Source organism: Cololabis saira, chromosome 10 (genome assembly GCF_033807715.1).
Source record: "Cololabis saira isolate AMF1-May2022 chromosome 10, fColSai1.1, whole genome shotgun sequence".
Taxonomy (NCBI): domain Eukaryota; kingdom Metazoa; phylum Chordata; class Actinopteri; order Beloniformes; family Belonidae; genus Cololabis; species Cololabis saira.
In genome coordinates this window covers 28,191,912-28,204,084 of record NC_084596.1, presented here as the reverse complement: position 1 = coordinate 28,204,084, position 12,173 = coordinate 28,191,912, and the positions used below count along the sequence as shown (strand labels likewise).

The 12,173-nt window shown below is 38.8% G+C and overlaps 2 protein-coding genes across 3 annotated transcripts; one reads left to right on the top strand and one right to left on the bottom strand.

Moving 5' to 3' along the window:
* Positions 1–269: 269 nt before the first annotated feature.
* On the top strand, positions 270–2,158 carry LOC133452773 (chymotrypsin-like elastase family member 3B). The gene is made up of 8 exons (XM_061732386.1): positions 270–314; positions 473–561; positions 832–914; positions 1,077–1,202; positions 1,332–1,468; positions 1,575–1,717; positions 1,815–1,967; positions 2,081–2,158. The coding sequence occupies exons 1-8, from the start codon at positions 275–277 to the stop codon at positions 2,096–2,098; spliced, it is 789 nt and encodes a 262-aa protein (XP_061588370.1). The 5' UTR covers positions 270–274; the 3' UTR covers positions 2,099–2,158.
* Positions 2,159–2,168: 10 nt separating this feature from the next.
* wrnip1 (WRN helicase interacting protein 1) lies at positions 2,169–9,429 on the bottom strand. Of its 2 annotated transcripts, none has more exons than XM_061732383.1 (7): positions 8,805–9,429; positions 7,454–7,648; positions 6,484–6,722; positions 5,713–5,936; positions 4,872–5,027; positions 2,863–2,942; positions 2,169–2,782 (listed from the first exon to the last, which is right to left on the bottom strand). In XM_061732383.1, exons 1-7 carry the CDS (start codon positions 9,426–9,428, stop codon positions 2,501–2,503), a joined length of 1,800 nt encoding a protein of 599 aa, XP_061588367.1. In that variant the 5' UTR covers position 9,429; the 3' UTR covers positions 2,169–2,500. The 2 variants fall into 2 exon arrangements, with proteins under 2 accessions (XP_061588367.1, XP_061588368.1); XM_061732384.1 differs by having other exon boundaries at positions 2,868–2,942.
* Positions 9,430–12,173: the final 2,744 nt, after the last annotated feature.

The window sequence follows — 12,173 nt, the reverse complement described above, 5'->3', positions numbered from 1 at the left end:
TTATTAAGCTTACATATTGATTTTAAATGTCTTAAAAGTCTTTAATTCTAACTTTATTGTTTAAAGCTATTTCAACAAACACAGACTAAAGAACAGAACGTACTTTACAAGGTACACCTGGTAAATGTTATAGGGCTTAGCTTCACCTAATCTAAACAGATTGAATGTACAGTGGCATTGCCACCTGGAAAAAAGAAAGAAAACTCCCAGGGTGGCTGGTCAATTCCCATAAATAGCTCATCTGGATAAGTCAGTTCTTTTGGACAAACAAGAGATGGAACAGGCACTTCTCTTACTGCTGCTCGTCACAACTGGTAAGCTGCTTTAAAAGCTTCTTTTTGATGAAAGTGTACCCAACAAAAATCAAAGTGAAGCAAGCTGATGGCCTTTATTTTGAAGATATTTCTTTATACTTGAGGGACGCTTTTAAAAGTCCTTTGTAAGTCTTGGTTTGTCCTTTACTTTCTTTCAGTATCTGGGTGTGGTGTGCCCAGTTACCAGCCCAACACTGGTCGTGTGGTGAATGGAGAAGAAGCCCGTCCATACAGCTGGCCATGGCAGGCGAGTCAATGCAAAAACATGTCTTATATAATGCAACACATTTATGTTAACATATAAGATATTGTGACAAAGTACACTGGGTTTACTGCTCCAAACTCCACCAGATATGCTATTTCTGTATGGGTACAGGATAAGTTATTTAAGTTATTGAAACTGACTTTTAGACTACTGCAATGTGGTAAACTGCTAGTAAGCAACTGAAAAAATCTATTTCAATGTCACTCTTTGAATACTTTTTCATTATTCATTTGAATTTCTCCTCAACTTTAGGTTTCTTTGGAGTCTTTCTACCCCTCTTGTGGTGGAACACTTGTTGCTCCTAACTGGGTCTTGACTGCTGCACACTGCATCACGTGAGGAAAGGGTTTTAGTAGCATCTGCAGCTCAAATGAAATATGAAATATATCAATCAATATGATAACTATCTAAGATTCCCAGACTGAACCTTCTCAATGTAATGAATATTTTATCTTGCTTTGAAGTGAATGAACAAGGTTTTTATTTTCCATATCCAGCTTCCACACATACAGGGTGGTTCTTGCTGAGCATGACATGAACAAGGAAGAGGGACCTGAGCAGTCCATCATGGTGGAAAAAATGTTCATTCACCCCAAATGGAACGACAACTGTGTGTCTTGTGGGTAAGCTGACCCAGTGGGTCTATTAAGGAATACAAAGTAACATTTAATATTGGGGGGGGGGGGGGGACTGTTAAAAGAAAATCAAAGTGCTCACATCTATTGAGAGATTTGATTACTGGTGTCACGTAGGAACGACATTGCCCTGCTTAAACTCGAGAAGGCGGCAGTTCTCAACGACAAGGTGCAGCCGGCTTGTCTGCCGGAGCACGGTGCCTCGCTCGCTCACAACCAGCCCTGTTACATCACAGGCTGGGGCCGTCTCTACTGTAAGATCACTCTGCACGTAATCTGAAACAGATACTCATTCTGATGCTCTCAGGATGGATCAAATGTTATTCAGTTATTACTATGAACAATTCATATTCTTCTTAGCCGGTGGTCCCCGGGCTATTACACTGCAGCAAGCGCTGCTTCCTGTGGTGGGTCACAGCATCTGCAGTCAGAGTGACTGGTGGGGGAGCTCAGCCAAGACAACCATGGTCTGTGCCGGAGGAGGTGACAAGTCAGCATGCCATGTGAGGACACAAACTGAACTCAATTGTGTATATGGAAAAAAAAATATTGTTATTCATTAAGTGATAATGTTCTTGTATCTCTGCTTAAAACCTGCAGGGTGACTCTGGAGGCCCTCTGAACTGTAAGGGCCGAGACGGTAAATGGTACGTGGAAGGAGTCACCAGTTTTGTGCATGGAGGTGGATGTAATACTCCCAAGAAACCTTCAGTCTTCACCCGTGTGGCTTCATTCATCCCCTGGATCAGTGAGGTGAGAGTAGCCCCCCCCTCGGCCCCAACTCTGACCCAAAAAAATCCATCACTTCAGATAAAGCAAGTTCTCTGTGAAGTGTACCATCTTTAACCTGTCACATTTCCTTCCAGACAATGGCCAGAAACTGAAGAAACCTTCATATCTGATGAAATGAATTTGCAATAAAACTTAATTGCATTTTTATTATATATTTGTGTTGTTTTCATTGAAATACACAGATTATTAGAAATATATAGCATTATTCTTATAAAACAAAGAATATTTCAATTATTAACAATGTAGCAAAACTTACAAAGAACAGGACAGAGGGATATCTTGTCAACAATTTCAGTGCTGTTACTGTAATACAAGGAATTAAGACTTTAGACTAAATATATGTAGTAGAAACTAGAAACTGTAGCTAAATCAGGCCTGGATGACTTCAGATCAACAGCTAAAATTAAGCGTATCTATAACAAAAGGCAGTTTTTCTTCAGCAGCTTTGCTTTTCGGCTTCAGAGTTTGCAAAAGTAAATCACTACAGGAAATACTCAAGGGTCTGAAGGGGTCCAATTAAAAAAGTTGATTCCCTGCAGTTCCTCAGGTAAGTATTCCTGCTCTACGGAACCATTGAATGCCGGGTTGTATTCATAACCCTTGGCGTAGCCGAGCTGTTTCATCAGCCTGGTGGGGGCGTTGCGGAGGTGCAGGGGGACAGAAGGCAGGGGGCCTTGGTGGTTTCTCAGACAGGCCTTCACATTGGCATACGCCTTGTAGATCTCCACAGACTTGGGCGCTCGAGCTAGGTAGATCACACACTGAGCCAGAATCACCTGACACAGATGACGGAAAACACATTTTTTTAAAATGACCAACAATTTCAAAGTGATGCAGAGTGGATCGTTGAGCATACCTCACATTCAGGCATTCCTATGAAGTGACAGGCTTGGAAAGCAGACACAGCCTGAGGGAGGGCGCTGGGATCTGCCATACCTGGAAGAGGCAAAATGCACAGCATATCAGTCACACTGAAGCATTAAAATCATGTGTGGCTTTTTTCCATGACACACTACTGATGTCCTGCGTAGGGCAAATATATTGCACAAAACAGTATAGCAACAACTACTTTAACCTGTTCACCCCTAGAGATTTTGAACGTGAATTTCACCTGAACAGGCCTATCCGAATTAAATCAACAATATCTCCACAATTATAAGGACAATATGCATAATCTTTGTCTCAATGGATAGCTAAGACCTCACAGCATACATTCCCAGTGTCAGAAAAATTGTGAATGTTCACATGCCTGAGCAAATTGTGATAAACAAAAGAAAAAAAAAGACATTTTTATGCTCGTCTAATTTTATTTTAGTGTGCACAGTGGAAAACACCATGATAGCAATGCATATAATTATAATGACACCACTGTCTGGATTCAGCAACTCCTTGACTACAACTGTACCAAGTTACATGAAAATAGCTTAAAGCACATAGATTGTATAAAGGTTTTAGTGTGGATAGTAACAGGCGGACTCTATTTGGGCACATGGATACCTATACTGTGCCAAATGTGTTTTTTTACCCTTTTTGAAGGGAATATGGCTATAAAATACTTTGATGATTTGATGATACATGATTTCGTAAATGTAATATCTCAATCCAAACATCCCTGCACTCTGTGTGAGTCTCGCGGTGTGTTTCGCTCTCTGCGCTGTGCAACTGTGTGTCACTGATTCAAGATGGCCGCCGCGCTCCAGAGTTTATGCTCAACGGTAGAGGCCTGATGGATGACGTCTCGTTCAAGTGTAATATATTGTTTGAAAGATTGCGACATGTAGAATGTCGACAAAGTTTACGTAAATTCCCAAAAGCCACGAGAAGTCAACAAAATGGCCGCGACCGGCAGGATATGAAATGACGGCGGATGAAGCAGTTTCACTACTATGAAGGATTAAATGGTGAATTTTGGTCAAAGAACAGTGTGGATAGACTGAAAATGACAATTAAACGGTAAAGAAATAAAATATACGGCTTTTGGTCAGAATAGCTTTGGGATTTGCTGACGTAGTGTGTGATGAACACGCAATCTGATGTGCTGGCTGTGAAATGTGAATTTTGGCTTTTGGTTTGTTTTGAGATTGGCATGCAGTGGTCGACCCAGAAAAGATTATGTTCGGTATCATCTGAAAGTGTAGCTTTTCTAGTTTCATATGATACCTACTACGTTGGGATGGAGAAAATAGATCTTGCGTTCTGTTGCGTTTTGTTGCAGGTGTTGGGGGCGCCATCTTTGTTGCATATGTATTTTTAAGTTGTTATAAATCAAATACTTTGTTGACAAAACGTACTTGGAGTTTTCACATATTGGCTTTAGGGCTTGTGGTTTGAGTTGAAAGAAAATACCCTGACAGCAGTTGAGTAACTTTTTCCACACATGAACTTTTGCATCCAGCTGCTGGACCCGATACCGGGTCCGGGGGGTTAAGTTTAACAATTTGAAAAACACTGTAAAAACAGCTTTTTCATCAAATAAAATGAGTGGTGTGAACATAGTAAGACAATATACATACAAGTATAAATGAGCTTTGGCTCAGAAGATAGGAAAAGAGAAAGAAAGAGAGAAAAAAAAAAAAGAGTATTTAACTATAACAATGTTTTATGAACCTCTTAAAAAAAAAAAAAAAAAGTTCTGTGTGAATATAATCTGCCCTATTGCTCAAATGAAATGAAGCCAACTGAATGAACACCACTGATGTAGCCATGGATACAGTCACGAGAGGCTACAAATAAAGACACTGAAATGTGATCTTCAAAGCAGCGAGTAGTGAGAGATGCCAGCTCTGTAATAGGGGGTTTAAAAGAAATGATTATAAACGATAAAAAAATAAAAGCTGGGATGACAAGAGGCATAAATTCACGTACCCACATCCTCACTGGCAAAGCGGACCAGTCTGCGAGCCACATAGAGGGGGTCCTCGCCGCCCTCCAGCATCCGGCCCAGCCAGTAGAGAGACGCATTCTCGTGGGAGCCTCTCATGGACTTGTGCAACGCTGAGATACAGTTGTAATGTTCTTCACCTTCAAGTAACACACATTCCCATTATCACATGTAGTAAAGAAGACCGTTCTATATGCTTATTATCTCACTATGTTGGTTAGAAAGAAAAATGACAACAAAAGTCCTAACAAGTTGACATACGCTGCCCCTATGAAGGACTTATGCGGAGCTGGGTTACACTTCATCCCCCACTGAAGCAGGGAACAGTAAATCTGTAAATTAATCCCTAAATCTTATCTTTTGGGACAGCTGAGTGTTCTGTAACAGGTCAGTGGAGCGGCCTCGAGTCTTATGTGGGGGGATGCTGGGTAAAAGGGTGTTGAAGGTACATACCGTAACTATGCTGTGTTGACTTTTAAAAACTCTGACTTTTAATGAACAATTGTGCTGAAGTTGTGACTCAGCAAGCAAACAAAACATACAATCTCATTAAATGAGCTGTCAAAGCTACAAAGTCACCAGAAACAATTTCTTTCAATGAGTTTTACAAGAGCACATCACAGTATTGAGCTAGTTAGGTCTCCCATTTTGAAAAACTGACAATAAAACATAATAAAAGTTGCACATTTTTATCCAAGTGTCATCTGTTAACTGCCACTTCCTGCTAGAGGAGAACGCTACAACATCATGAGGGAACGGTACTAAACTGCATCCCACCCCTACTGTTGGTTCCTAAGACAACAGAAGAAGTTCATATGATCTTACCAGCTTTATCATAGAGAATATGGGACCTCTGCAGACCCTCCTTGACGTGCGCCTCTGTCACCAGTATCTCTTGAGGAGAAGAGTGTTGTGCTGACAGCTTTGACTGTGTTGAGCCAATCTGAGCCTGGACGGCCAGCTGGAGACCATTGAGGCCCGTTCTTGCATCACCGTCGCACAGGTAGGCTATGGTGTCGAGGGCTTTTTGTTCAATGAATATACTTGGCCTAAAAAGCAATAACATACATGTCATCGCAAATGTAAATATGACAATATATAGTATAAAAGTCCAGGGTTTATGATATAATTATAATAATAATAATAATAATTCAAATGAAAGTGCTGCAGCAGCAATTAAGTTTAAAAAAGAGAATTTCATTTTTCAGAGAACTGACAAGTCAGAAGAGAAAGTAAGTTTTTCTAACATTTCTGTCCAACTCTCAAAATCAGACATCCCCCTTTGCTTGTGTCGGCGTAGGTTGCTATGGTGATGTGCCCAGAAAGAAAGGCAGTCACTTTCAATCTGGTTTAACCCAAAATGAGCTAATTCATTCTTTTACATCAATAAGTGTTAAAGGCTCCAATTTAAGTTCATCCTAAATAACACATAAGGTAACAGCTGTCTACTACTCACATATGCAAAACGTTTTTTCTCACGACAAAGCCAGACATCAAGAAACTTCAAAATCTTCCCATATGCTGCCTGAATGAACCTACTAAAATCAGGAACAGAACAAGATAGCAGAGTGTATAAGGGGTGAAGATAGCACTTACTCAGATCCATCAGTCTGGTCTTGATCCGTGGGATTTTCTGAACTTTGTCCCCGGACACCGATTCCAAGCGTGGCCACGGCCCTGTTCAAGATGGAGCCCATGGCCTCCACAGACAGCTTCTCCAGAACCAGCACCCTGCACCTGCTAAGCAGGGCTGCGTTCACTTGAAAGGATGGATTTTCAGTGGTAGCTCCAATCAGAGTTATCGTCCCACACTCCACATGAGGAAGGAAGGTGTCCTACAGACGAACACGCATAGAGTTCAAAGAAGAACGGCAGCAAACAGTGGAGCAAAAGAGACAACACCAATTAACTCGTTTAGATGGCACGTCACAAAAAAAGGCACTTTGTTTAACATTTCCAATCCCTGTAATGTCAAAAAACAGGGATATGTAATGATCAGATGTTATCTGATACAGGGATTTACCATTAAATCATTCAAGACACCACAGAATCCTAAAATAGTTTAAAACAGCCAGTTTTCTAGCACTGAAAGCAATTAAATGCTAAATGGTCTACGCTTATATAGTGTCTTTCTTATTCCCAGGTTCTGAGAGGAATACAAGAGGTCAGGCTCCAAGTTATAAATGCTTTAATTTTTTTTTCTACAGGTTAAATAGTGAATTGACAAGAAGAGTTTAACAGAACATAACGGGCCTCATTCATGAAATCTTCATAAATCTGTAAGTAGATTTTCACATAAATCCTGTCCTTATTAAAAACTCTCTCTATAGTTATGAATGCCACATAAAATCTGGATCTGAAAAATGTGTTTATGTTAACAAATATTCAACAGACCATAATGTTGCTGCATATAATTGACACAAAAATAGGGGAAGGGTGCGAAGTAAAGCTTGACCACCTGTGTTGTGTTGCCCAAGTCATATTGATTTGTGCCTTTTATTTTTCTTCTAAAGTTAACACTGTAAACTTGGCTCAGAATACATTTTCTCTGGGGTAAATACTCCACCTGCTGGGATTTGTTGAAGCGGTGAATTTCATCAATGAACAGGATGGTCCTCCTTTTGCACAGCCTGAGCTCATTCTGCGCCTGCTTAATCACTTCTCGGACTTCATTGGTGGATGTACTGGTGGCAGACAGCTTGACGAACCGAGCTGTCCCCTTCTTCTTACTGGTGCTGGCAATTATGTGCGCTAAAGTGGTCTGAAAGAAAGAAATCAATAACTAAAAATGTGTATGACACGTAGCCAGATCATTTAAAGCAATACCCCCATTTCTAAGCACGTTCTTAATCTTTTCACTGTTAATCTAAACCAGGGGTCTTCAATCCTGGTCCTCTGGACCGCTGTCCTGCATGTTTTAGCTGATCCCTGCATCATCACACCTGATTCTAATTAACGGTTGTGTTCAGCTTGTCATCCAGGTCTGGACAAGTCTGTTAATGACACAGTCATTTTTATCATGGTGCAATGAAGCAGGGAAACATCTAATACATGCAGGACAGGGGGGTCAGGGGGTCCTGAGGACCAGGGTTGAAGACCCCTGCTCTAAACCAAAACACCCAAATTAATCTCCGCTCTTTTTTTTTGTCTGAAAAAGGGATATTTATCAACCCACCAATCATTTTCTATTGTCCACAGCAGCTTTTAATTTGATGAAAAATATTCAAATAAAAAACATTAAAATAATCTGAAATATTATTACATGTATGCATGTGTATATATATGTATATACATATATGATTCTGAGATATATATATATATATACACATACATTGTAGGTGTGTGTGTGGTTAATAATTAATAATAATAATAATTAATAATAATAATAAAAAATAAGTAGATATATTAACATAGCTATAGAGCACAACAGAGACAGTATAGTGTAAATAAGTATATCTATATGGACATGTGTACAATTATATAGAAATATTCAACTATCTGTATGTATGTATAGGTATGTGTGTGAGTATAATTGCAGTATATAATAATAATAATAATAATAATAATAATAATAATAATAATAATAATAATAATAATAATAATACTGTTATTTAGCAGTGTGAGCACAGTGTGTGAGTATTTATAAATACGGGTTAAATGATTAGTGAATGAGGGTAGGATTAAATAGGTTTACACTTCTTCCTACTCCTTTTTTGCACATGTAAATATAGATATCAAGTGTTAAAGGATGAAATTCTTGGTTTTTTGTTGTTTTGTTTTCTTAAACTTCTCTTGAAGTGTTGTTTTTTTACATGTACAAAAATAAAATAAATCAAATAAAAACAATAATAGTAAATAAATATACAATAAAATAAAAAGCTGCATCATCATCATCATCATCATGAGTTTGTGCACACCTTCCCGCATCCAGGCGGCCCCCAGAGGATCAGGGATGGGATCTCCTGAGAGTCCAGCAGGGACCGGATGAGAGTCTGCTGGCCCACCACCTTACTCTGCCCGGAGTACTCCTCCAGGGTGTTCGGTCTCAGCATCTCCGCCAGAGGCTTCTCAAACGTAAACGCGGGTCGTGATGATAACGGTCCATTAGAGCTGGGTGTGTGTGACAGAGACGCAGCCTGCTGGCTCTGAGCAGTCTCCATGTCTGCCGAGTCTGAGTCCGCCTCTCTCAATCCACGTTTCACCCCCGTGCTGCTGACGGGGCTCCGTTTATTGGAAAACATACCACTTCGTCCGCTTTGAAAAGGCTGTTTCCCCTTGTTGGGCTGAAACATAGAAAACATGGCTGATGATGATGCTGGAGTGCCGGTGGTGGACGAGGAGGATTCGCTGACAGTTTCCACGTTAATGCGGCTTTTCTTCTCAGGAGGTCCGTTCTCAGCGACTTCTGACGGACTGTTGTCCGAGACACTTTTCAGCAGACACACGTCTAGATGTACGTTAATTGCTGCAGGCGTGAAGTTTTTGGAACAAACAGGACACTGGACCGAATCAGACGCAGGAGACGACATCTCGCTCGCCATGTTTATTCCCGCGTACTGTCAGGTTACATCACGTGACCAAACACGCTTTCGTTATCAGCTTTTTAAAAAAGTTTTTTTTTAATCTTAAATATTATATCCAAATTTGACTACCCGTTCTTTTTACAAGTGAGTATGTGGAAATTAGAAATATTTGATAATCATTTAAAAAGTTCCTTTTTTTTTTTTAGAAACTTTATTGAAAGGTCAGACGTTACAATTAGTGAAAACACATTCAGGTGTTCCCAAGGCAGGTAGTAATGTACATGTCCAATTACAACAGTAGTAATAAACAACACAGCAATAGAGCAATACAGCATTAGAAATCCAGAAGGAGTAACAAGGGAACATAAAACTGACCCTAATGTGACATATTTTTAAAATGCTTTAACCTAAAGTGCAACAGACTGAATACAATAAATAATAAACAGACATAATGAAATATAAGGAACTTATATAAATAAGTAATTAAATTATGAAAGTAATTAAAAAGTTCCTCCACATCGTTCGCTTTATTTCCTGTATGCGGGAGTGCATTTACGTGCTGACCAGAGTGTCCGTCAACACAGTTTTTATTATGCTTATCTGGAATATAATCTATTCTAATGTTATAAAGCGCATTAAAATTATTTCAACAGTATAAGCATCACTAATTACGAGGAACCTATGACTGCAGTGTAATCATGGCCACATCAAACTCAATTTATACTCCAGAAACCAACTTGCCCTGGCATTATTTGATTTTCATGTTTTCTTCTGTAGGCCTACCTTCAGATATTGCAAGCAAAAAGTAGTTAAAAGTTAAAATACACATTGCAAAATATCCCGTTGTTAATATGGGGTACTTTACTTTACAGGCATTTCTAAGCAATACCTTTGTTCCACACAAATTACATGAAAAAAATATTACAAATATAAACACCTTTACATAAAGATTAAGCTAAAACATTTGTTTGTTTGTTTGTTTGTTTGTTTGTTTCTTTCTTTTTGTAATTTCTTCTTCCTTTTTTAGATAAACCTTATCATTAGCTCTGGTTGCCAAGTGTGGTAAAGATTAGGTGATCATTTTAATATAGCATTTGTGTCTGACTGCATATAGCAGTCAGACACTATTCTTCTGCAATTCAAAAAAACAATGAAGGGTGAATATTGGAACTGAATACATATATTACAGTATATGTATCTCTGTAAAACAGATGATGCAATACCCTCCAACTCGAACTGAAAATGCCTGAACTTGTTTCATTTGAAGCCTTTCGCTCACTTCTTAAAAACCGACAACGAGAATCCTTTCGGCAGTGCCTGTGTTTTTAAACTACATGTGCCCGTGTTCTTAAATTTTAAATTATTTCTGAAGTTGTTGTTTTTTACATAATATTGAAGTCACCACTATTGCACTTTATTTGCTAAACAGTTTGCACTCTCATTTTAATGTTTATTACGGGATTGCTGTTAATTGTGTGTGGACGTGTGCTGCTGCCTTCCTTGGCCAGGTCACCCTTGGAAAAGAGGTCTTGACCTCAATGGGTCTTTTTTATCTGGTTAAATAAAGGTGAAATAAAAAAAAATGATACACAAAGTGCAGTTCTTCAAAAACGTATGATGCATCGTTTTAAGTTACTACTTTATTTGCTGTGTTAGTTTCAAAGTGATTCGAACCTGTGTAATTTTTATTTGTGCTGTTTGGACTCTGACTTCATGTTATGACTTAGATTAATTATCTGAAAGAATGTCATTAATCATGCTTTAAGGAAATAATGTTTAAAATGTATGTATCAAAATACTCAATGGCACCTTGTGCATATATTCAGTGTAAAAGATAGTCTATATACAGAAAGTCAAGTCAATGCCAGGAAATAAAAAAATCAAAAAACAAGCCTCCCTTGGATTTCACAACTTTCTTTTTGTTTTCAGCATTTTATGAGAAAATTGTCAGGATGTTAGATCTTTTCCTTTTCTTCCTAGTTCAAAGTCTTAATGAAATGATGCTGAAGATGTGCCGATATAAATATTCTGGAGCTTAAAAAAAAAACACTGCAGTGATTGCTAAAGTATTAACTTAAACATGACTCCATGTTTATTGCCTAATCAACGCACAATAGATGTGCCAAAACCCGATAGTAACTTTTATACTGTATGCCATTTTGTCAGTTTTAACCATTGTCATTCAGTACAGACGGGTACTTTGAGATCTCAATCACATTGCAGTGTTATGTAGCTCTTGATAATACTATAAATAGTTTACTGCAAAGCAAAGTGAAACCATAATTTTCTCTTCATGACAGCAAATAGATCCGTTTAAGCCCTGCAAGCTCTCCTCCAAAAGCAAGCCCATTATTGTGTTTGGCAAAGCTGTTGGTGGCGTCACATGAGACTTTCCACACATACTGCGCATAGCTGTGATTGGCCAACACTGACCACATGATGCCATCTTGGCATCATACTTTATATATTTCACACCCAAGTGTCTTTGTAATGATTATGCTGTAGATCTTAAATGACCTCAGAGGATTATTTTCTATCCTGTGTTCCTAATTTTGATTGTCGATTGTAGTCTATACATCAGTGACTGGATGTTGTAATGTAGGAGGGCAGTGAATAAATGTTAATAAAATTTGACTCTGCTTAAGAGTGGAACCCCCCCCCCCCCCCTTGGGATTTTCATCGTGACATTTGAGGCAGTAATCCAATAGTGCAGGCTATTTATTTACTCCATTTCAAAGTGTCTGTTGACAGGGAGACTAGACC